Source organism: Desmodus rotundus, chromosome 5 (assembly GCF_022682495.2).
Source record: "Desmodus rotundus isolate HL8 chromosome 5, HLdesRot8A.1, whole genome shotgun sequence".
NCBI classification, from domain to species: domain Eukaryota; kingdom Metazoa; phylum Chordata; class Mammalia; order Chiroptera; family Phyllostomidae; genus Desmodus; species Desmodus rotundus.
In genome coordinates, this window is record NC_071391.1 from 125,980,174 (window position 1) to 126,006,440 (window position 26,267).

Below are 26,267 nucleotides of genomic sequence, written 5' to 3' on the forward strand. Positions count from 1 at the left end.
TTCCTTATGTACTTTTTATTTTTTTTTTAGTGTATTTTATTGATTATGCTATTACACTTTTCGTATATTTTTTCTCCCTTTTATTCCCCTATACCCCACCCCCCAGCATTTACCCCCCTTAGTTCATGTTATGGGTTGTACATATAAGTTCTTTGGCTTCTCCATTTCATATACTACTGTTAACCTCCCCCTGTCTATTTTGTACCTACCAATTATGCTTCTTATTACTGGTACCTTTTTCTCCATTCTTCCCCCTCCCCACTGTTAACCCTCCATGTGATCTCCATTTCTGAGATTCTGTCCCTGTTCTAGTTTTTTGCTTAGTTTGTTTTTGTTGTTGTTTTTTTAGGTTCAGTTATTGATACTTGTGAGTTTATTGTCATTTTACTGTTAGTTTTGATCTTTTTCTTAGATAAGTCCCTTCAACATTTCATATAATAAGGGCTTGGTGATGATGAACTCCTTTAACTTGACCTTATCTGGGAAGCACTGTATCTGCCCTTCCATTCTAAATGATAGCTTTACTGCATAGAGTAATCTTGGATGTAGGTCCTTGCCTTTCATGACATACTTCTTTCTGGCCCCTTCTTGCCTGTAAAGCTTGTTTTGAGAAATCAGCTGATAGTCTTATGGGAACTCCTTTGTAGGTAACTGTCTCCTTTTCTCTTGCTGCTATTAAGATTCTGTCCTTCACTTTAATCTTGGGTATTGTAACGATGATGTGCCTTGGTGTGTGCTTCCTTGGGTCCAACTTTTTGGGGACTCTGAGCTTCCTTGACTTTTGGAAGTCTTATTTCCTTTGTCAGATTGGGGAAGTTCTCCTTCATTATGTTTTCAAATAAGTTTTCAATTTCTTGCTGTTGTTTTTCTCTTTCCAGCACCCCTATGGTTCAGATGCTGGAATGTTTAAAGTTGTCCTGGAGGTTCCTAAGCCTCTCCTCATTTTTTTTTGAATTCTTGTTTTTTCATTCTGTTCTGGTTGAATGTTTATTTTTTCCTTTTGCTCCAAATCATTGGTTTGAGTCCCAGTTTCCTTCCCTTCACTGATGATTCCCTGTACATTTTCCTTTATTTCACTTTTCATAGCTTTTACTTTTTCCTCTATTTTGTAACCATACTCAACCATTGCTGTGAGCATCCTGATTACCAGTGTTTCGAACTCTGCATCTGATAGGTTGGCTATCTCTTCATCACTTAGTTCTGTTTTTGGAGCTTTGATCTGTTCTTTTATTTGAGGCCTATTTTTTCGTTGGCCCACCTATTACATAATAAGCGGCAGAACCGCTTCTGTTATTAGGTATTCACCAGGGCTGGGCAACCCATGTCACTAGGTTGTGGCACTGTATGTGGGGGAGGGGTCCAAGAGGGAACAATGCAACTTGCTCTGCTCTAAGCCAACTTTCAGTCACTTCCCCATTACCCATAAGCAAATTGGGCCCTTCTGGTGCTGATTCCCAGGCGGGTGGGTTTGTGTACATTCTAGGACCCTGTGGTCTCTCCAACGAACTTTCCTGTGAGACTGGGAGTTTTTCCTGCCACCAGAACCCCCACAGGTTATTATAGCCAGAGGTTTTGAGGCTTGCTTTTCCCTGCACTGGAACCCTGGGTTGCGTAGTGTGTGTCGCTCCCCAGTTGTTCCTCCCAGTTTATCCATCCACACAAATATGGTACCACCCAGTCCACCAGCTGCCACCTTGGCTGCTGGGAACCTCCAACTGTTCCAAGTGCCGCTTCCTGTCTACGCCCCTCCAGTCAGTCTGAATGAATGTTTCTTCTTTTACTCCTTGGTTGTCAGACTTCCATACAGTTTGATTTTCTGGAAGTTCTGGTTATTTTTTGTTTTTAAAGTCTGTTGTTGTCCTTCTTTTGGTTGTGCAAGGAGGCAAAGTGTATCTACCTATGCCTCTATCTTGGCCGGAAGTTAGACCATACAATATTATTAGCTAGTCACCATGCTGTACATTGCTTCTTCCGAAAATATAATTTTGCTAGATAAGTTATATAAGTAAAAAGAACATTTCGAAGTGGTATGTAAAGAAAGTGCAACATTTTATTTTTTGGTAATGCATATGCCATAGTAATTGTCATTGGTATTTTACCATTTGCAAATTAATCTTTCTAAATTCACTAAAGACATTCTCCTTAGTATTTCTCTCAATCTATGAATAAGGCATGAACATAGATAAGATGGAGAAAATAAAAGTCCCAGAATTAGTGTTGATATGCTAATGGTACACTTAAGGTTTAGATTTATAAGCTGATCTGGGCAGCATTCCAGGAGTGTATTTTAATGGCCATTTACTGGTAATAGATTTAGGGCTTTCAGTTAATCCTGAAATTTGTTATAATTTGTATCATAGTAAATGACCACGAAATGTTTAACAGTGGGTAATTATGCTTTAGGTGGTTGTAGAAATGTACGTACTTAATGCTCACTGACTTAAACATTGCAGCGGTTGGTGAGGCACACCACCATTCCTAAAAATGACGTCTGCAAGGAGTTAGTTGTAGAGGCTGACAGTGAAGCTGGAGTTTGTACAAAAATTAATGTAATGACTAGATTATTTGGGATTTCACATTTTAATGCCTTTAAGAAGCAAATGGTTATTTCCCTGGGTGATCTTTGGTGTCTTTGCTGGATTGGTATTGTGTGTATCAAAGCTAATTAATGGCCAGTGATTGATTGCTTCATCAGTCCCTTGCTCCCTTCCTTCATGAAGTCATTCATTCAACAAATAGTTACCGATTGCCTGCTTTGTGCCATTTTTGAAATGGCTTATAAGGTCCCTATTCTTATGGAGGTTTTATAATAGTGGAAGGATAGAGGGACAAAAGCAATAAATAAATGAGCAAGAATTTCAGGTAGTAATAAGTAAGTAATAAGTGCAGTAAAGAAAGTGGAATATCCTGATGTGGTAAAGTGACTGGGCTGGAGCACAGGAAGACACTAGGTCTGGGGGTCAAGGATTTTCTCTCTAGGGAATGGTTGTCTAAGGTGGATCTTGGAGGATGAGAAGAAGCCTGCTGTTAAGATCTGTGGGGAGGCTAGTGGGACCAGTTAATGCAAGTGCCTAAGGCTGGCACACAGACCTGACTTGACACGAAGGAGTGGAGGAAAGCTAGGGCGGTCAAGCATAGAGAATAAGGGAGATGTTGGTAGAAGTTGAGGCCAAAGAGGGAAGGCCTGTATGAAGTTTTTAACCTTTTTGTGCCTTGGGCCCTTTAGGCTTCTAATGAGGCCTGTGAACCCCTTCTCAGAAATTTTTTATTTTATTTTATTTTTTCTTAAATTATTTTTTACCACACCCCTCCAGAATGGTGTTTTTAAATGCATAAAATAAAACAGAGAGTTGGAAAGGAAACCAATTATATTGAAGTACATTTTATAAAACAAATTCTTTGATAAATATGTTCTTTTTATTAATGCAGTTAATAACGTGATCTGAATGAAGTTCTACTAACTTCAGTTTTGAACTGATAATGAGTTTAAATGATACTTGTTATCTCCCAAAACTGTAACATGAGATGAAAGTATATTGGGGATTTTTATGGATGACAAAGACAGGTACTGACTGTGGTTTTTTGCCTTTGTTAGTAATGGTGGAAATGCTAGATTTCAGTTATGAACTACTCTGAATTCAAGGGTCTGTGGTCCTTGCGTTAAGACCCTGAGATAGATTGTGTAGGGTTTTCTAGACTGAAATGACTACTGGAGAATGGAGCTTTACCAAAACCCAGTTGGTGTTCATCAATTGATGAATGGATAAGTAAAATGATATGTCTATGCAGTGGAATATTATTTATAATAAAAAGAAATGAGGTGCTGATACATGGTGGTACAACATGCATGAATGAACCCTGAAAATACAAAGAGTGAAAAAGGCTGTCACAGTATCACATGATCCATTTATAGGAAATGTCTAGAACAGGCAAATCTTTAGATGTACAAAATGGATTAGTGGTTACCTAGGCTTGGAGGAGGGGCAGGAGGTTGAAGGGAAGTGGAAAGTTACTACTTACGGGTACAGGGTCCCTTGTTTCTTTTAGGAGCAATTACAGTGTTCTAATAAAACAGATGGTGGCGATGGCTGCACAGATCTGTATATATTTTGCATCACTGAATTGTACACTTTAAAATGGATAGTTGTTTTGGTATGAATTATAGCCCATAAAGCCATTTTCTTTTTTTTTTAATTTAATAAAGTTTTATTTTTCAACATGTACAGCTGGTGGGACCTGTTGTTCATGCATCTTTGCCAGGAGCTGGGGCATCTCCACCTTTGGTGTTTCTGGTGTAAATTACTTGTGCTGATGAAACTAATTTAATAACTGCTAAGGAGTTCCTGAAGGGCTCCCTGGCCAAGGAACCAGAGACCCTCAGTCTCAGAGATAATAGCTGGGGTTATGAGCTTATAGTTGGGGACATCCTTACAGTTTGTCATATGTTGTTTTGTTAAACAAGAGGAGGTTATTAAACTTGTTCCGAACTTTGCCTTTGGACCACTTTCTCTTTTTTGGCCTTGCCCCCAGATTTGTTCAGTGGGACTTCGTCTCTCTTGACCATCTTTCTGACATCTGTCTTCTTGTTGTCCTTGGGCTGTATAGTGAAGGTCAGAGCGCAGCTGCTACCTCTGCAGCCTTGCCAAGATGTGAGACAAAATGTAAAGCTGTTGTAAAAAAAAGACAAGGAAAAAACCAGTAAAGCTGTTGTTATTAATTTAAAAAAAAAAACATACTCAATTGACAAAAATCAAGTAGGTAATTGGCCGCTGGGGCTCAGTATAAATTACAAATAGGGGAAAGAATTTAAGGTGCTATGAAAGTCTGTGGTGTAAGGAGCAGGTTAATGCAGAAGGGTCTTTATGGAATATGAGAAGAGCTGTAGCAAGGTGAGCCATTGTGTCTGAGGAGCTAGAGGACACGTTGAGGATGACAAGTTCTGAAGTTTGTACAGGTAGTTTGTAATAATATCCTGTGTGTACTCTTGCAAAACCTTACCATTAAAATCATGATAGAAACGTAACAGAGCTTATGAAAATTGGGTTAGGGTAGACCTCAAAATACATGAAATTTTTAAATCAATCATTAACAAGCCTGGCTGGTGTGGTTCAGTGGTTTGGGCGTCATTCTGAGAATAGAAAGGTTGCTGGTTCAAGTCTGGTCAGGGCACATGTCTGGGTTGTAAGCCAGGTCCCTGGTTGGGGACGTGCGAGAGGCAGCTGATGGGTTTCTCTCCCTCTCCTTCTCCCTCTCTTCCCCTCTCTCTAAAAAATAAATAAAATCTTTTTAAAAAATCACTAACAAGCCCTGGCTGGTGTGGCTCAGTGGATTGGGTGCCAGCCTGCAAACCAAAGGGTCGCTGATTCTATCTATTCCCAGTCAGGGCACATGCCTGGGTTTTGGGCCAGGTCCCCAGTAGGGGGCGCACCAGAGGCAGCCACGCATTGATGTTTCTCTCCCTCTTTCTCCCTCCCTTCCCCTCTCTAAAAATAAATAAACAAAATCTTAAAAAAAAAATCACTAACAAAAGCATTAACAAACTAAGAAAATGGTAACCTGCAAAAATCGCCACTGCATTTTTACCCAGCACCAGCATCAGAAACTCTTTGCAACCCTAAGGTCTGGGACTCGTTTCATCTTTTGAGATGCCCTTTGAGGGCATTTGCCTCTAATAAAGGTCAGTTTCATCAAAGTTAAAGATCTGAACCAAGGTGTAGAATTTAGTGAAAAATAATTACACACTTGCAAATGTTCTTGCACCCTTTATCTGTACCCGGCTTCCCTGCATTTCAGCATATCGGGAAATGCAATGGTCATCAATCCAGCTACTCTGAGGTCTTCGTGTATAGCTAACCTTACTCTTCAGTTGTGTGAAAATTTGCTCTTGATCACTTCAAAACAATGGGCTGGGGGAAAAATAATTCATGAACCAATGCTACCTGTTTTGCTGCCATCACTCCCCTATTTACCAATAGTATAGGAGCTAGTTCAGAATAAAGAACCAGGCATTGTAGCACAGACCTTATGTGGGCAAAGTGTTGTTTATAGAAATGTTTCACACATATGTACTGTTTTCTAACTATATGTCAGTGCTGTTGTAATTAATAATAAAATGAATTCTTAACAGCAGTTTTGTTGACTTCATAGTAGTTTTTTATTTACTCATTCAGGAGCTACTCATACTCCTGGAAGAGGTTGGAAACTATTGTTTGGGAGTGAAATGCAGCGTGCTAGCGGTCACTTGCAGAATTCTTATAGGGGAATTTATTGCAGATCAGGAAAAGAATCCTTGTGGGATAATGATAATAATGCATGGTAACTGGTGGGCTTCTCTTACGTGTGAAGCACTTTACTAAGTGTAGTGTGTAGTTAGCTCATTTATTCATCTTCTGTGTAGCTATTGTTACTATTCCCACTGTAACAGACAAGGGAACGGGGCTCACAAATATGTTTCAGATCACAAAAGCCAGTAGGTGGCAGAGCTGGGATTCACACCTAGATCTTTTTGTTTTTTAAAAAATTTATTTATTTAGTTTTAGAGAGAGTGGAAGGGAAGGAGAAAGGAAGGGAGAGAAATATCGTTGATGGGCTGCCTCTCACATGCACCGCCAACCGGGGACCAAACCGGCAACCGACGTGCCCTGACCAGAATCAAACGGGCTGCCCTTGGCCCTGCATAGTGATGCCCAATCAATTGAACTGCACAGGTGACACACGGATCTTGATTCACGCTCTTCATGCAGTAGACTCGGTTACTTCACTTACTCCTCACATGGTTCCCCAGCATGTACTCTTAACTAGTAGGAAGCAAAGTTCCAGTGTAAATACTCGACTTGATTAATCTGTTAGTTGGAACACTGTAGTATTATTAATGGAAATTAGGGACATAGGTGTATTAGAGGTATTTAATTTTAATGACTTTTGAGTTTTTAAATCTACAAAGAGCGCTGACCAGTGTGCCTCAATTTGTTGGGCGTCGTTTGGCCCACAAGGTTCCCTGTTTGATTCTGGTCAGGGCACATGCCTGGGCTGTGGGTTTGGTCCCTGGGTCGGGGTGCAAATGAGAGGCAACCAGTCAGTGTTTCTTGCATTGATGTTTCTCTCCCTCTCGTTCTCCCTCCCTTCTATCTCTAAAAATAAATAAATCTGTTTTTTTTAAAGAATTTAATGAAAAATAAATTAAAAATCTACAAAGAAATGTAGTTTAGTTACAATGAATGCCACATTTCTGCATCTCTAGTACTCCTCATGAGGGAGACAGATGGGAGAGACAGTGTTTTGTTAGCAGGGAGCTTTGGGTGCCAGATCATCTCCCCTTTCTGTAAAAAATAAGGACTAAACACCTTTGAATACCTGGGTAAATAGTAACTTTGGAAACCTGATGTGCTATTTCTGCTTTTGGATTAAATGATATTCATTATCCAGTCTAGGTTTTATGATCTGTAGTCTGTTTTTAAATATAGGGACTTTTTTGTATGTACATATATTTTTTTTATTTCTTTTAGGAAAACACCAGTCATTGTTGTTGGCAGTTTTTGTGACTCCTTTTATTGATCTTCGTTCTGATTTCTCCAAGTTTCAGGAAATGATAGAAACAACTTTAGATATGGATCAGGTATGTAATATACTCTGTAATTCAAGCAGCAGAATATGTTTGAAAAGCAAAGGCATATCTAAACTTCTCAGATTTCTCTTGTTAGTATTTAATTTTGACCTTGTGAGGCTCCTTTGAGCCTCTTCTTTCTCTTTCCAGGCAGACTCGAGTTCTACATTGACGTGATTGAAGACCCTTCACAGGTTGCCTTCGGGGCCCTTTCTGGAATTTCAGCAGACTGATGCTGAGCATGGTCTTTATCTTCGCTACAGATGTGGCAAAGATAAATAACCCAATTTTATTTTTTCCTTTAAAAAATTTTTATTTATTGATTTAGAGAGAAACATCAATTTTTTCCACGTACTTATGCATTCATCAGTTGATTCCTAAATCCTCTTTTGTATCTTCGCTTTTTATTTCATTAATTTCAATTCTTATATATATAGATTTTTCCACTTTTCTTGGTTGTTTTTCAGCCTCTTTAATTGCATTCACTATTTTTCTAGCTTTTTTTCCCCTTTTTCTTTTTTAAGATTTTATTTCTTTTTAGAGCAAGGGGAAGGGAGGGAGAGAAACATTGATGTGAGAGAGAGACATCAATCAGTAGTGCCTCTCCTAGGCGCCCCATTCAGGGACTGAACCTGCAACCCAGGCATGCGCCCTGGCTGGGATTCAGACTGGTGACCTTTTGCTTCACAGGATGACGCCCAACCGACTGAGCCGCAATCCTCAGGGCACAGCCTTTTCTTTTTAATAAGCATTTAAGATTAAGTTTTTTTCCTTTTTCTTGCTTTAGATGAATGCATCCCAGGAGTTTTGAGAGGTACAATTTCTTACTCAGTTTTAAGTAGTTTATCCCATTATCATTGGCTTTTTGGTTTGTCATTTATTTACAAGTAAGTTTTTAAATTTCTAAGCTTTGTATGTGTCAATTTAATAGACGTTCTCCACGTACTTGAGGATCATGTGTGCTCCCTACGTTTGGTTGCAGAGTTCTCTATATGTCTACTACATAAACTTTAGTTGTTTTGTTCCCATTGTATGCTTATTAATTTTTGATCTATGAGTTATATTTCTCCATATAGTTCTGTCCAGTTTTGCTTCCTATGTTTTAAGGCACAGAGCTGTTTGTTTTTAGTGATTTGAATTTTCATTATTCTTTAGGGACATTATCTTTAGTAATGCTTTATGCCTTAGATTTATTTCATTTGATGGTAAGAGTGCTATGCCCGAGTCCTTTTTAGTGTTTTACATGGCATTATTTTTTCATCCTGTTTTAGTCTTCACTGTTTAAGTGAAAAAGCTTATAGCTAGATTTTATTTATTTTTAAACTTAATTTGTTAATCTCTTTAAAAAGTGGCAATTTGGATGTCTACCAAATCATTTTGTGACTCCAGTTCTTCCTGGCCCTCCTTATCCATTCTTTCTTTTCTTTTTTTTTCTTTAAAGATTTTATTTATTTCTTTTTAGAGAGAGGGTAAGGATGAGAGAAAGAGAAGAGAAACATCAATCAGTTGCCTCTTGTACACCCCCAACTAGGGATCCAGCCCACAACCTAGGCATGTGCCCTGACTGGGAATCAAACCAGCGACCTTTTGGTTTTCAGGCCAGTATTCAGTCTTCTGAGTCACACCAACCAGGGCCCTTACCAATTCTATTATATTGGCTGGGTTTTTAATTTTTTTAATTTTTTGATTTTTTTTTTTTTTTGAGAGAGAGAGAGACAGACAGAGACGTTTACTTGTTTTTCCACTTATTTATGCATTTATTGGTTGGTTCTTGTACGTACCCTGACTGCGGATTGAACCAGCAACCTTGGTGAGATGATACTTCAACCAACTGTGCTACCCAGCCAGGCCCTCTTGATTGGGATTTTAAGTCCCATTTTTCCTCTCTCATTCTGTAACAAACACATGCACTAGTTTGGAAATTTTTCACAAATTTTAAGAAAGTATGTGTACTTAACTCATCAAAGATTAAAGTCTATCAGTATCTTTTCATTTTGCCCCCTAAACACTAGGGTACTAGGATACCTAATACCAGATTACATTTCTTCATCATTGGCTGATACTTTTATTTATTTATTTATTTTGTCTTTTTACCCCTTAGATTTCCATTCTATACAGTGTTAATTTTAGATTTGCCTGTGTAGTTACCAGTTTCTTTGCTGTTCGTTCTTTCTTCCTGGATAGTCTTTCATTTTGGGGGGTCAGTTAGTCAGGTTTTGTTTGTTTGAAAATGTCTGTAATTCACTCTTGTTTTTGAGGGATATTTTATCTTGGTGTACAATTCCAGATTGACAGTTATCTTTTCCTCAGTACCTACGAGATTGTATTGTTCTGTTTGGCTTGCATTAGTATTGATGTTTAGAAGTCTTGGTTCCAGATATTGATTCTTTTTATTACCATGTGTCAATGGCTGGATTTCTTTTTATTTTTTCTATTTAGATCTGCTGTGTTTTCTTAATCAGACAATTCATGGCTTTTATCAGTTCTTGAAAATTATCAATCATTGTGTGTGAACATTGTGCTTATTCATTATCTTTTTCTGAAACTGCGATTGGAGCATATGTTAGACTTCCACATTCTCTGCCATGTGTCTGTTGCTCTCTTCGTGATTCCTTCAGATGTTCTAATTTGCTGAATAGCTCTTCGGCTCTTGATACACAGTGTTTAACCAGTCAATTGGGGTTTTTTTCCAATTATTACAATTTTCATTCATAAAAGATACTTGGTTCATTTCTTACTCTTCCTAGTCTTTTTAAAGTAATATGGTATTCTTTGCTCATGTTTTCCATTCACTTACATTTCTTTGAACTTTAAAAATACACTTAATATTACATATCAAAAATTTCTTGGGTTTAAATGTACTCCTTGTTTCTACTTAGTGTCTTGTTTCCTTGTCTTTTATGTATCTTTAGATTATGAATTCTTGTTTTCTGGGTTCTGTCTGCAAATTATACAAGCAAATAATATGTTTTTCCAGTGGGGGGAAGTTTGCTTTTGTTTTTGCCATACACCTACAACGTAAAATTCACTCAGGAACACTTTTAAGTTAATTGTTCAGCCTGGAGGTTTTTAGATTGGTTAGGGTGAAGATTCAGCTGCTAAAATATAAACCCCATGTATATAAAATAGTAGCTTAAATAAGAATACGGGTTAAAATTTTCTGTTACAACAGTGTGGATATGGCAGCATGGGGCTGGCCGGACAGCCCCATTCTTTCTGGGTCCGGGCTTCTCCCTTGTTGCTCCACCACCTTGAGTGTGTTGCCTTCATTTTCAAGGTCCAGGTTGGCTTTTACTACCTTATCTTCATTCCAGCCAATGGGTGAGGACGAAAGGGGAAGAGGAGGACACATTCTGGAAATGGCATACATTCTTTCTGCTCATATTCTAACGGCCAGAATTTAGTCATAGCGACACATAGCTGCAAGGGAAGCTGCAAAATGTAGTTCTTAGTAGTTACGTTTCCTGTGAAAATTTGTCAGTTTCATCGCTGTAGGAGGAGGAGAGAATGAAAATGGCCAAAAACCAGCAGACTTTTCCACTGCCAAAACAAACAGCACGTTTGAATTCCAAACCTGGGTGAAAACAGGCTTTTCGTCACACGCTGTCAGGGAGTGCATTCTACGCCCACCTCCCCTTTTCCCAGGGCCCAGGCAGGTGTCTTTTATTACTGCTGTTTATCGTGAGGTGGGTGTTTTAAATGCCTCAACCTTGTCCTGATTTACACCGTGGACCCCCTACTTTGCAGGAAATCAGATGTCTGGTTTTCTCTAACTCAACTATACATTTATTTGGGGGGGGGGGAGGAATGCTTATACTTTATCTAGTTATTTCTAGTGTAGTAGAGCTTTTTTTTTTTTTTATGTTTTTGAAATTTATTTTTAGGGAGGGAGGAAGACAGGGAGAGAAACATCACTGTGTGGTTGCTTCCTATACATCCCTCACTGGGGACCTGGCCCACAACCCAGGCATGTGCCCTGACTGAAAATCGAACCAGTGACCCTTTGGTTCGCTGCCAGCACTCAATCCACTAAGCCACAGCAGCCAGGGTGCTCTTTTAAATTTTTTAAAGATATGTAGTATTCTCCATATTTCTTTTTCCTCCTTTCCAAATACTTTAATCTCTAGCTTTCATGTGAATTCTCTCTGATTATATCAAGTCTTTTATTATGTCAGTACAGGTAATTTGACTCAATAGTGTCTCTTCTCTTCTTTGCTATGTTGTATTTATACTATAATGATACTGTTAGGACCTAACTTCCTTTTCTTTTTTATCTTGTTTCTTGATGTCATTATCCCATTTTGGAGTTCCAAGCCTGGGTTTATTTTGTTCTGTTTTCTTTGTGTAAGCCTGATGTAATAGGTGTGTTGGATGGTATGTTTTATTATCCTAGATTGTTTGGGAGTAATGAAGTATTGCTTTGCTGAAGGGTACTCAGTTTGGCGAGGGGTCCTTCGGGTGTTTATTTTAGTAAGTTAGAGCCCAGTCACTCATTTCCCTTGTTTCACTCTGGTCTCCCCAGCAGCACTTTCAAAACAGTATTCCCCCACCTGGGGGGGAAATGTGGAGATACCCATTCAACTTTCTTCTCTCAGATATGGCATTGTTAGTGAGAATTCTCAGGGTTTTATTGACTCATCATTGGGTTTCTGGAAGGTGGGGATAAGGATAGGAACTTGACCTTCCTCTGCCTCACTTTTCTTGAATTCATTGGAAGAGGCAAGTTCTGTAGCAGTGTCAACCCACTATTGTAGTGTTATTTTTCCTCCTGTAATTATCAGTCTTGGTTCTTGTTTCTAGATCATCTTCATTGTCTTTAAATAACTGTGTAATATTCTATTGGTACCATTGTGGAAATGCTTGATGTTTTATTATTTCGGATTTTGCTATAACAAATAAACCTGCAGAGATTTTATTCATCCCTGTGTTGTTTTGCTTCTGCTGCATTATTTCCTTAGTTTGAATTCCTACAAGTAGCATTGCTGTCAAAGAGTATAACAGATATCTGAGTCTGTCACATGCTTTTTTCTTTTTTTAAAGGTTATTTCAACTTAGATTTTCACCAGAAATAAATGAGTACACTAATTTCACTGTAGCCTCATTTGTATTTGGTGGTGGTTTCTTTTTTCTTTTAAAAAAATAGCTGTACAATATCTTAAGGTTGCTTAAATATTCATTTTACTATTACAGCGCTTTGGAATTTTCCTTTGGGTTTGTTGACTATGAGTTTTCTCATCTGTGAGTTGTATGTTATACTTACCCATTTAATGACCTTGCTGTTTTCCTCATACATGCAGACAAGTGCTGTTACAAAAGAAAATATTAATCTCTATATTTGTATATTTTGCAAAGCTTTTATTTCTTTTATACAAATGTTTTGCCGTTTTGTTATTTTTTTTTCCAACACATTTGCTCTTGGGGTGAAGTGTTTCGTTTTTAAAAGTTAGGTTTATTTTTTTTTTTAACTTGAATTTTAATTAAAGATGATTAAAGATACGAACAATAAAATACATATCCATCAACCATCGAATCTAAAAAACAAAATAAACTAACAAGCAGAACAGAAACAGACCCACAGAGAACATTTTGACAGTTGCCAGACGGGAGGCGTTGGGGAGGGTGGGTGAAAAAGGTGAAGGGAGCAAAGGCCCATACGGTTGCAAAGACACGGTCATGGGGGTTGGGGGCGCACAGTCAGCGGTGCTCTGCTAGCTGTGCGGTGCCGAATGGCTGCAGGATTGATCGGGATGGTCTTGGTAGGTTGTGCGGCGTCTGGTCATCGGGGGGTACACCTAAAACTAGTATTGTGTGTCAACTGTAAATGAAAAATGAATAAATGGCAAAAAAAAAATAGATTCTCAGAACAATACTTTTTTTTTTTTAAGTTAGGTTTATTTTTTAAAAACTTTAGTGTTATATAATTAAATCTAGTTTTCATTTTGTTGGATTAAGTTGAAAAAGTTCTTTGATAAATGTTTTTAATTTTTGCTAGCTTTTCTGTAATTTGGTGTTAACTCCTTATTGTTTTGGCCTTCACATTTGGTATATGAACGAGTGTGTGCTCTGATTTAGTGGAGAGAAATTGGGAATTCGTTTGTCAGTCCCACTTACTTAATTTTTAAAAATCCCCTTTTTTAGGAAACTCTTACATTATGCTTTTACATATAATTTTTAGTAGTTATTAATGTCTGGAAGGGTAGGCTTTATTTTTTTTAATATTTCATAATTTTGTCTAAATTTTAGTCATTTGTTTTCTTTCAAAAAGTGATTCCTTTTGGACATTTACTAAGAATGAGTACATCTTAGTATTTTATTTAGTTTTCTCTTCAGGGTTTGCCTCTTTACTTAACAGTTATTTTAAATCTCCCAATAGGCAGTTATCTTTATAAAAATCCTACCAAATTAAGACTTTGCTTCTAAAATTTGTGTGTATTTTTACCATTGCAAGTGAGATCTATTTTTTCGTTATGATTTCTTGCTGGTTATTATAGGTAAGAATTTAGAGAAGCAAAGTATTTAAGAGTATGTTTTTAAATCATGAGATTTTGATGAACTTTCAGTTCAAAGAAATAAAATTTCATAATTTTTATTTTTAAGGATTCTTTTTATTTTTAGAAATAGGGGAAGGGAGGGGGAAAGAGAGCAAGAGAAACACCGATGTCAGAAACATCAATTAGCTGCCTCTATAGCATGCTGTCCGCACCCCGACATGTGCCCTGATCAGGACTCAAACCAGTGACACTTCATTTTGCTGAGTGATGCCCAACCAACTGAGCCACACCTACCAGAGCAATAGATTTTTTAGAGCCGACTTTTTGAGGTACTTGGTTTGGACAAAAACTGAACATTCTGTTGTAGGTTTTGGACACTGAACATTTTTTTTTTTTTTTAAGATTTTATTTATTTTTAGAGAGGGGAAAGGGAGGGAGACAGGGAGGAAGAGAAACCTCAATATGTGGTTGCCTCTCACGTGCCCCCCACTGGGGACCTGGCCCATAGCCCAGGCATGTGCTTTGACTGGGAATAGAACCTTGACCCTTTGGTTCTCAGGCCAGCATGCTCAATCCACTGAGCTACACCAGCCAGGGCTGAACACTGAACATTCTTTAGTAATGTTTAGAAAAACTGTCTTGAACTTTGTTAAGGGGGAATGTAAATAAAAATAATGGTGACATGTGCGTCAATAGCACTGTATGTCCGTTTCATACAAATAATTTTGTACATCGAGAGCTGTGAGCTCCCAATAAAAAGAACTCTCATTAAATAGACAGTTCTTATAGCTGTGACTGAATAACTCAAAAGATTAGTGAAATATAAGTAAAAGAAAATAAATGACTTCCATCTTTATGCATTGTTAATAAAATTGTACTACTCTTTGTTCTGTCTATAGGTGGAAAACCATGAATTCCTTGTAAAACCTTCATTTGATCCTAATCTGAGTGAATTAAGAGAAATAATGGATGATTTAGAAAAAAAGATGCAATCAACATTAATAAGTACAGCTAGAGATCTAGGTAAGAATGGACTGTTGGAGGTTTTAATAATTCTCTTGTCTACATAGTATCCACACTGGTGTCGAAATTACTTTCCTAGAAGACAGTTGATTGTGTCAGCTTCCTTGTTTAAAGTGCCACCCCTTTTTGTACAGAATGAAATTACAAACACAGTTGACACACAGGATGCTTTACATTCAAAGCCTTGCCTGCTCTTCCAGACTCATTTCTTCCTAACTCCTCCAAACCCCAGGATGATTCCACATTTCAGCTGACAGATCACCCAACAGGCCCTATCCTGTCTTTTAAATAAGACCTGTTTTAAATGTCACCTTCTCTATAGTCTTACTCTACTAGAAATAGTTCATTGATTTGGCTTTGGGGTTCTGAGCACTTCATTAATACCAATTTTTTAAAATGTCTGTCTGCTCTACTGGATGAATTCCCTGACTACTCTCACACTATTCGCACTGTTTTGTTCTAAATTTGTAAACCTCTTTGTTCTGAACATCACTCACATGTGTGCCGAATGAATAAATGAATCTTAACCTTTGAACCAGAAGATTCCTCAGAGCAGTAATACTTAAACTTACGGAGAATCTGAGGAGGGTTATGGATCCTCTTCAGAGAAATACACCCATATCTTCATGTTTAAAAATGCACACGTAGTTTCTATGGAGAGTCCACATATGGACTAGATCCTAGATTCAAGAACTTTTGCCTTTGGAAGAGTATTGAAATTTACCCGCCTCACACCATGGCTGTCTCTAGTCTCTCTGCTCCCCAGTCAAGTGGAGTCTCTCCCTTTAGTTGTTTGCCACTAACAATATTTGATAGCTGTGCTTCAGTGTGTAAACTTACACTGACCATTTTCTGGTTTGTGGTCTAAAGATCACATTGGTGAATGAGATTATGAGGAGAGGACAGACTTATAAAAACTCAGTTCGTTGGATATTGACCCACAAGGGGTGGGTGGAGTCCCAGTCAGGGCACATACCTGGGCTGTGGCCTGGTCCCTGTTGGGGCGCATGTGAGAGGAGTCCAATCGAAGTTTCTGTCTCTCCTTTCCCCTCTCTCTAAAAATAAATAAATAAAATCTTCTTGTAAACTCATAAATTTTTGTTGCATCTAAGTCTAGCTGATCTATCTTTGCTTGTTTTGTGAAGTTTCCTACATTTAACAAAAAATGCCCTAGTTTTTCTCGAATTTCATTGTGAGTCTCATATTTTTGTTGGAAAAGTATATTTGTTCACTTTAATTTGCTCTATCTTCTACAGAAGTGCTTCAGTTAACTAAAGAACCCTCATGCAGTACTCCCGAAGGGCAGGCACTAGATCCTACTCACTGTCGTGCCCCCAGCATCTAGAACAGTGCGTGCTGCCCGCCGCCGGTGCCCTGCAGCCGTGGTTGGGCTTACCCGGACAGTGCTTCTACATCAGAAGCTAACGTTAATACGGGAATTAAAGGGTTTTATAGATATCCTTAACTCATGTATTTTTTGAGTGAAATGGGATTTATATCTTTCTTAGATAATGTTAATTTTCAGTATAAAAGAGTAAACTTCAGTAATAAAAGTTTAGGTTTAATTATTTTAAACATTTATATGAAACAGTGGGTATTGATATTATCTATGACACACTTTTTGTTTTTTTCCATGATCATGAAGGTTTGGAGTCTGGCAAACAGATTAAACTGGATTCCAGCTCACAGTTTGGATATTATTTTCGCGTAACATGTAAGGAGGAAAAAGTCCTTCGTAACAATAAAAACTTCAGTACCGTAGATATCCAGAAGAATGGAGTTAAATTTACCAATAGGTTTGTAAGCCTGTATTATACTGTTAAGCCTTCTGTAGTTCCGTAGAACTAAATTGCTGTCTGATGAAGTGTGAATGTTCTGTGATAAGGAACTTTTGCCATATTTATTGTTGATTGAAATAAGGCATAAGGTAAGATTGAAGCTTTATTTCTTACAAAAGGCTAGTCAGCTGTCCCAACACCACTTGTTTAGTAATTACTCTTTTCCTCATTAACTGCAGTGGCGCTTTGTGTTTATTTTTAAGGTTATTTTTTCACATTATCTGTCTTACCATTCTTTTGTCATTATGAAAAGCTTGTATTTATTTTACAGTACGTTTCCATATCAGAGTTAGTTCCCCCTCACATCTCTGCATTACTTATTTTCTCGTGTTTATTTTTTCTAAGAATGTTGCTATCCTTTATCAAGTAAAAAAAAATTCTTCTGGTACATCAAGTGGCTGAATAAATTAGTTAGGGAGATGTCTACCAACTGTAATGAGGCCACCTATTAGATTACAGCTTTTTAAAAAATCATGTTCCATGTTAAAAAAGATCTTACCAGTTTTGTTCTGCTTTTCCCTTGCTGACGTGAGGAAGTTCCTGAGGCAAGTTATTCATAGTTGAAGAAAAAATTATTTTAAAATAAATCCGTGACTTGGGTGGGGAAAGGCATTTATCCTTTCTCCTCTGTACTAGAGTTTATTTAACAAGTATTTTGAGTGTCTGTTATGTGCAGTTATTATTCTAGGTGTTCAGACACTCCAGTAATGAATACAGTCTGTTTAGCTTGTTCCTAGTAACAGTTTTCTGAAATACATAGGTTGGGTATATTTCTCTCATATTTTCGATGAAGAAGCTGAAACTCAATTCCCCAGGGTTAGACATGTAGAAATGCTAAATACTCAAGCCTAGATCTTCTAGTGTCAAATTTAGTAGCTGTTGTTTTTCCACCACACTATATCCCGATTTAAGAAATATATATATTTTGGCTTAAATAAGCTAGAACTTTTGGGGCGTTATAATCATCTTTAAATCACCCATTTGTTAATTATAACGTATAAAAAATTGAACTGAATGATAACAGTGATTCCAAAAGTTGTGAAGAATTCATTTGTTGATTTTTTTTTTTTTCTCCAACAGATTGAGTGCTTGCTTTGTATCTGGCTCTGATCGTATAATTTTCTTTCTTAAAATGCTCCAATGTCTGTCTGCCATCCAGAAAACTGAAGTGTTTATTATGACCTGCACAGTCTGGTGCTTGCCCACCTCTGCTTTTGTCTCTGGCAGCTCTCTGCTTCACACAGCAGTCTCACTGTTGTAGTGTCTTTGCCTCTTGCTTTTCTTTCTGTAATTCTTGCCATTGGCGTGTGTTGTAGCAGTCTTTTGGTGTTGCTGCTCGCCCACACACTGTTCTTAAGCCGTATATGTATATTATGTCATGGGCTAATTCCACCAAGTTCACAATTATTGTCTTGGCTTACTGATGCCCTTCTTCTGATAAGTGCTTCCGCCTCTTCTTTTCTATGCCCCCTCGTCCTTGGTTTTTAATTTCAGTCCCTTCCATTGACACCAGTGAATGAATACTTTCTCTTCACTTCATTCTCATCTTCTGCAATTTTTTCTCAACCTTTGATTTTTATTTTCTTTTTAAATTCCTCAATAAGGTTTAGTTTTCAAAACACTTTCCTTTGACAACTTTGAGTATCAAAAGACAATTACACTGCAGTATTGAGAGAAACTGTGTATGTGGACGTGTATTTTTAAAGGGGGCATGGCCTCTATCCTAAGTGAGGATGAAGACTTATTTCATTCAAATATTTTAGAAAAGGTCACAGGTCAGAATTTTACCCAATGGAATAATTGTTACAGGGGGAGTTATGCTGGTAGGCTACTGCAAACAACATAAATGTTAATGCATTGAATTCCAACCACATCTTTCCCTAACGAGTTGCTCATTTTCTCCTGATACTTCCATTTTAATTATTGTTTTGATGCTTTACAGGATGGATACTCTGGATGTGTTTTATGTAGTGTACATTGCCTTTACTAAATGTTTTTCATTTTTAAAGTAATACCATTATCTTGATTGGCAGTGCTTTGACTTCTCTCAATGAAGAATATACCAAAAATAAAACTGAATACGAGGAAGCCCAGAATGCCATTGTTAAAGAAATCATCAATATTTCTTCAGGTAAATTTAATAGAGCCAGTAAATTCGGAATATGACCTGGTTTTGTAATAGAAAAATATCGGGATGTTTGAAGAGTGGTCTTATAAAAAGCCGTTACACTGTTCCTTATGTTAGACTACCTACCAAATCATGCGCGCTGCACTGTGGTAGGAAATTACTCTGATACATAGGAAGGTGAGCTAGTGCACGCTAAGGAGTGGGAATACCCTGAAAAACAAAGATGTGCCAAAAAGCACAAAACTTACTGCAGTTGTAACAAGGGAAAGAAACACCAAGGAGTGTTATCTATGGGCTCATGCTCTAGGTTACCGAAATAAAAACCACTGAAAAGCAAATAGAAATTATGCATGAGGCAAACAAAGCCTTTTAGGTTCTATGTGCCATTTATAGATTTTCAGAGTCATTGTCTGAGGCAACTGTTTTCTGATTAAAGGGATAGCATGACCTGGCACCACGGTATTTCCGTTAGCATGGGGTGAATGTATATTTAGCACGTGCAGGGTAGATGGGCATGTGTTAAGCTGGAAGGCTTTGTATATCATCATGTTGATAGTGACTGCAGCCTTGATTGTGCCTTGCAAAAATATACCAAAGAGATACTTAAACCGAGTGATCAAAGCTGGCATCACTAGTAGTGGGACAAATGACATATGTGATGCAGAGGGAAGGACACAATATCACCCATGCAATATTCTTGATAAAATCATCTAACAGGATTATCATAAGGAGAAAAAAATGAGGTAAATTAAGATTATGGGACATTCTTTTTAAGGCCTGAACTATTTAAAAATGTCAGTGTCATGGAAGCAAAAAATGGGCAGGGTCTGTTCTAGATTAAAGGAGACTTGAAGAGACAGGACAGTCAGATGCAGCAGACAGCCCTTGACTGGATCAAGGGTTAGGGTTAGAGTTGGGGAATAGCTGTAAAGTACACTATTGGGACAAATTGGCAAAGTTCGGTATGAGATAATGTGGTACCGGTGTTGCATTCCGTGATGCGTACTGTGATTAAGCAGGAGGATGTCCTTGTTCTCAGGATGTGCATGCTGAATTATTTAGTGGTAAAGGTCATTTAAAAACCTATGTGCACTTAGAATTCTGTACATTATTTTACTACTATGAATTTTTATAGTAAATCAGAAACAAAACTTAAAGGTTTTAATACATTTTATATATTAGTTTTGAGATGAACAAGATTTGTAAAGATTATGTTTTTGCTTGCTGGTAACAGATAACTATCCCATGATAATCTTGTTTAGTTATTTTCCTCATGATTATATTTTTAAGAACCCTCTAAACACTATACATCCAAACTGTAAGTCTTCCTCACAAAAAAACTATTAATATTCATTAAGCACTTAGTAGGTTAAAGCTATTAGATTTTAACATTTTTAAATTGAAGGTCTTGTATTTGGAGTCACCTGGAATTTAAATGAAACCTCTTCTTGGTCTAACACATACATTTTAAACAATTTTTATTTAAAAATATAGTGGATCAGCCCTGGCTGGTGTGGCTCAATGGATTGAGCTCCAGTCTGCTAACTGAAAAGTCATCAGTTCAATTCCCTGTCAGGTCACTTGCCTGGGTTTCAGGTCCCCAGTTGGGGGCATGTGAGAGGCAACCGATCGGTGTATCTTTCACACATTGATGTTTCTCTCCCTCTCTTTCTTCCTCCTTTCCTCTCTCTAAAAGTAAATAAATAAAATCTTAAAAAATATATATAGTAGGTCATTTTTGTAGCTTTCAATCTTGCATTTAAAACAGATAATATTGTTAAGGGGTTTGACTGGGAGTGGAGGGTACAGGGCAGGGGTGAGCAATGGGGGAAAAGGCAGGACAATGGTAACTGAACAACAATTTTAAAAAAAGATAATATTGTTAAGAGCCAGATGAATTGAGAAACTGAATATGGACTCTTCATTAAGAGGCTTTTGGTTTTCTTTTTTATTATAGGTCTATTCTTATTGATACGTTAGAGGTTTTATGAGTTTTAAAAAGTACTTATAGTAAGTACTCCACTCATGTTTAAGTAATTCTCACAGGTTCGTATTTGCTGCATGATAGGGTACTGTGAACTCTGTTTTTCCTTTTTTTTTTTTTAAGTGGTAAAACAAAGTAAGAGAATTATTTCTATTTGACCATTTGTGTTAATTTTTATTTTCAAAACATTTTATCACTTTCATGGGGAACAAGGGAATCAGAGGTGAGTCAAACTTTCTACTGTTTAAATAGTCATAGTTTTGTGTTCTTCTAAAATTGAACATTATTCTCTTGACTGTCCATGGAAGCTTTTGACACATCGACGTCTGTGTGGCTGTTCTATAGGACACGTGGGTCTATTACACCGATCCCTTCAATCTCTTAAAATTCTGGAATCTGTTCTGGTCTTGACCATTTTTATTGCCTAAACATGTTTCAGGGACTTTTCAATGTACATAATATTCAATAGCTTTTAGGTTTGTCTTTTTTTCATTTTATATATTAAGATTTTAGTCTCTATGGAATAAAAATAATTCTAAAGAAATACTGAAAGTTTCAACCCAGACATCACTACCATAAAAACTCAGGTCATATCTACTTTGTGGCCCTCAATTCTGTTCACCCATAAGCATAAGACATGGTCTCTGATCTGCTTTTGTTTATAATGCAAAGTTCCTTGAGCTCATCAGTGTCAGGTTAATGTTCAATACCAAACAAGAACTGTTAAATAGAAGCAGAGTTTTATTTATAAGTTCCTAAAAGACAAGTCATATTTTATCCACTGAATATTTGAGTGAAGCAAGAAACATATCTATTGTCACTGTCATTATGCCCTTCAGTTAGTTAGCTTTTAGTTTTAATGCTGTGGCAAAGTAGAATCTTGTTGAAAGTATTTTTAAGTGACAGTAATGGGTCTAAATTTATGCTAAAATTAAGTATGTGATAACTGATGGGGTAAAGTTCTGAAGTAAAATTATGGTTTTACATGCACAGGCCTTGGTCACATTGTATCTTACTACTTGGTGCTGGCGTGTTTTTTATAATAACTGTGAAATGCCATTTTGGTTTTTGACTCTTAACTTTTAGAAAAAGGTGTGTCTTAAAGTTGTGGGTATGCCTCAGATATTACTGTACAGAGTCATCGCTTTTCTCTCTGCTTTTCTTTCCTTATCAATAAATTAGGATAGCTTTTCCTTACTAGGTTTTTTAAAAATCTACTTCATTTCTTTATAAGCAGCTGTGTGCTTTTCTTTAAAACAGATTTTATTTTTTTAAGAGGGAATGGCAGGGAGGGAGATACAGAGGGAGAGAGACATCGATGTGTGAAAGAAACATTGATTGGTTGCCTTTTGCACACACCCCAACCAGGGATGGGCCCCCACAACCCGGGCATGTGCCCTGACTGGGGGTCAAACCAGCGACCCTTCACATTGCAGGACTTACCTAACTGAGCCACGCCGGTTAGAGCATCAGCCGTGTGCTTCTGTATCTTACCGGATTTTAGTAAGAGGGGGCATCATACTCTTTAAGACATGGCAACACATTTTAACCTCTTGTTGAGTTTTAGGTGTTACTTTCAAGTTTAGGTGTGGCAAACTTCTATTAATTTTTAAAAATTACATAAATTAGGAAATAGAGTTTGAATTGCCAAATGGAGAAGTTAAATTTATTCTCATAGCTGCTTATATGTGTGTTTTTATCATTCAGCATTCCTTTGCACGTTTTCTTTTATACAGGCTACGTAGAACCAATGCAGACGCTCAATGATGTGTTAGCTCAGCTAGATGCTGTTGTCAGCTTTGCTCATGTGTCCAATGGAGCACCTGTTCCATATGTACGACCAGCCATTTTGGAGAAAGGACAAGGAAGAATTATTCTGAAAGCATCCAGACATGCTTGTGTTGAAGTTCAAGATGAAGTTGCATTTATTCCCAATGATGTTCACTTTGAAAAGGATAAACAGATGTTCCACATCATTACTGGTATAAAACCTAGTTTATGGGTTATTTTGAGTAATGTTTCCTTTTTTAATGTTGGAGTAGAAATATGCTTAAATTTGATGAAGAAAATTCTAGTTCTTGACATTAGAAAAAGAACGTGTTATTCATATTAATGAGTAATATATTCACATTTGGATTAGAGGGAAGATTTGGAAGAGGTAGGGAAAGGCTTAAGAGAGAATATTGTATTTATGTGCAACTTCTGTTCCAGGGAATCAGAGTATTTGAAAATGAGTAACTCTTCCTCCTCTGAGCGTACCTTTGAGACGTTTAAAAACTGAGGGCATTTAGGATCAAGCACAGTTGGTGGTTGGACGACCTCAGTTTAGGGCAGCCGTTCTTTTAAAGACATGGCACTGTATTCATGTGAAACTCGGAGAAAAGGTAGACAGGTTTATAGACTAATGTAGCGTGTCTCAAACTAGAGGGTGTTCGGGAGATCCTAACCAGATCGCAAAGGCAAAGGGGAGGAGGGAGTTAGGGTTCTTTGGGCAGATGTATTCCATTTCCCCCAATTGGATTTTCAAGTCGTTTACATAATCTAACCCAGACATGTAAATTGTACATTTTCCAAAAGTATGATCATGTCTTAGGATTTCCGTGTAGATTTAAAGTGGTTTGAAGGATTTGACCATACCGATCCATGTATTAATGAGTGACACTGTTTAGTCAGTCAGGCCCGGACTACTTTTGTGGGTGTCATAACATTATTCTGCAGGTAGCCCTGTGAGCTGTGGGAAAGTGTCTGTGTGGTCTTTTCTAGGCTGTAGTCAAGTTGTAGGTGAGGTGTATTTTTTATGGGTCCTCTCTGTGAAGGGCGCGGTGTAGGTTTGTCTGAAGAGAAAACAGCGTGACTTCAGGGAGCAGTATTGCCAGCGACTTTGGCCAAGTCTTCGGGCAGCTTATGGTTCTGCTTCTCTCGCATCACATCACATTACCAAGGTGATTAGTCGCCAATGTGTAATTTAGGACTAACAGTTCATTAGAAATAAATTAGTAATTTTGCTTTTTGATATAACTTGTTTTATAGGCCCCAATATGGGAGGTAAATCAACATACATTCGCCAAACCGGGGTGATCGTTCTCATGGCCCAGATTGGGTGTTTTGTGCCATGCGAGTCGGCAGAAGTGTCCATTGTGGACTGCATCTTGGCCCGGGTAGGGGCTGGTGACAGTCAGTTGAAAGGAGTCTCCACCTTCATGGCTGAAATGTTAGAAACTGCTTCTATTCTCAGGTGAGTGCATTTTCCAGCCCCCTGAAAAAGGAAATGAATGTCCCTGTCCTTGGAGAAGTAGTACATTTGTAGGCTCACTTACAAAACACCTGAGAACTTTCATCTAGTGTAATAGTTTGTGGACTTTGTGGACTTCATATTATCTTAAGAAGGTGATTGTGGTAGTTGAGGAAAGCTTCGATTTTTTAGGTTGTCTTAAGATTTCTGGTAGTTGTTGACCTTGTCCTTCCCCACTGCCACGCTTTTACCTGCACTGTTCCCACTGCCTCAGATGGCCCCTTCTTCCTTCTTGCCCTTTGCTCAAGTCCTTTCCAGTCTTTACAGGCCTGAATGACAGAAATTCTACTTGTCTGTGATTTCTTTTTTTGTCACGTGAGCATAAGGTTGTGGGTGTTTCCTCATTGAACTCTCTGCCATGTCTGAAATTTATTTGGTGTTTATTTTAAAGGTTACTGAAATCTCTTGTCTTCATTTCACATTTCAGGAGCTTCTCTGAAGGCACAGAGGCTATGCCTTTTGGTTTTTGGTGTCCTTAGAAAATTACAGGTTGATTCTTGTTTGATCAGTATAGTAATTAGTCAACAAGTTAATATTTATAACTTACAGATTAAAGAAATAAGAAAAAGGTATCAACGGCAGTTCACAGAAAAATAAGTGACCAATAAGTAAATGAACTGTCAAACTTTCTCATTTAAACAGATGTCCCTTCCTTACCTTCAGTTAAGTGTTGCACACGAACTCTCGTGACCACCAGCTGTGTAGCCCAGTGTCCTTATCACTATACCCGTGTCCCACCTTCACGGGGTGGTATTACTTTTCTCAGTCTTGGTTGATTTGATTTATTCACCATTTGTTTCCTCTTCCATCAGTTATTCCTTGTTCATGTCCAGGTCTACTTTTTTCTCCTGAAGTTTTAGTGCTTTATTTACTTTGTTGAAATTTTAATGTATTAAAATAATGAATCTGTTATGTCTGTGGCACATCTTTCCTATTTTCTTAATTTTGTTTTTTGTATGAATATGTTTTGGGAAATTTTCATGTAATCCTGTGTTTCAGGTCTGCAACCAAAGATTCTTTAATAATCATAGATGAATTGGGAAGAGGAACCTCTACCTACGATGGATTTGGGTTAGCGTGGGCTATATCAGAGTACATTGCAACAAAAATTGGTGCTTTCTGCATGTTTGCAACCCATTTTCATGAACTTACTGCCTTGGCCAATCAGATACCAACTGTGAATAATCTACATGTCACGGCACTAACTACTGAAGATACCTTAACTATGCTTTATCAGGTGAAGAAAGGTGAGTATACACCACTGGTACACTGTGAGTTCAGGGTGTGACTGTGGGAAACTTCCTGCCTTTGAAATCATCAGCAGTTTGCTTCAGTCTGAATTAGTATGAATTACTGATATTTTTACAGAAACATTGGTCTGTTAATTCACAGTCTGGGGGCAAGGATATGGCATTTTATTTCTGTGTCTTGTAGTAGGACCATTCATTCTAAAACAATCACAGGAAGAATAATTTATGCTCTTGAATGTATTCGCAGAGGAATTTTATACTATCTCCCATGACAGTCTCTTTTCTTGTCGGTAGATAGTAACAATAAGCTCTGATGTTCCAAGGCTCTTAAGAGCTGTTACTGTTTGATAAACTATTATAATTATTTGATTATGTCAAAAGGTGTGTTACATGAACAGGTTCATTTGAAGCTGGGGTTTGCAGAAATCCTGAAATTGTTTGTAATTATCCCATAAGGAATGATTTGTTGGCATTTTTTTTTTCATTGCACAATTCTATTTATTTTTTTAAGTATATTCTATTGATTGTGCTAGTACAGTTGTCCCATTCTTTTTTTTCTACCCTTTATCCCCCTCTGCCCTGCACCACCTCCTTCCTCCAGCATTCTCCTCCTTTCTATTTTGTACCTACCATTTATGCTTCTTATCCCTTGTACCTT

The 26,267-nt window shown here is 37.6% G+C and overlaps 1 protein-coding gene across 1 annotated transcript in view; it reads left to right on the forward strand.

Annotated features, from left to right (window-relative positions):
* The window catches only part of MSH2 (mutS homolog 2), a 59,859-nt gene that overhangs the window by 25,587 nt on the left and 8,005 nt on the right, over window positions 1-26,267 (forward strand). Inside the window, exons 8-14 of the mRNA XM_024552839.4 lie at window positions 7,506-7,615; window positions 14,994-15,117; window positions 16,763-16,913; window positions 18,989-19,086; window positions 22,804-23,049; window positions 24,098-24,302; window positions 25,359-25,606. Coding sequence (XP_024408607.2) covers window positions 7,506-7,615; window positions 14,994-15,117; window positions 16,763-16,913; window positions 18,989-19,086; window positions 22,804-23,049; window positions 24,098-24,302; window positions 25,359-25,606 — 1,182 coding nt within the window. The remainder of the gene's footprint in view (window positions 1-7,505; window positions 7,616-14,993; window positions 15,118-16,762; window positions 16,914-18,988; window positions 19,087-22,803; window positions 23,050-24,097; window positions 24,303-25,358; window positions 25,607-26,267) is intronic.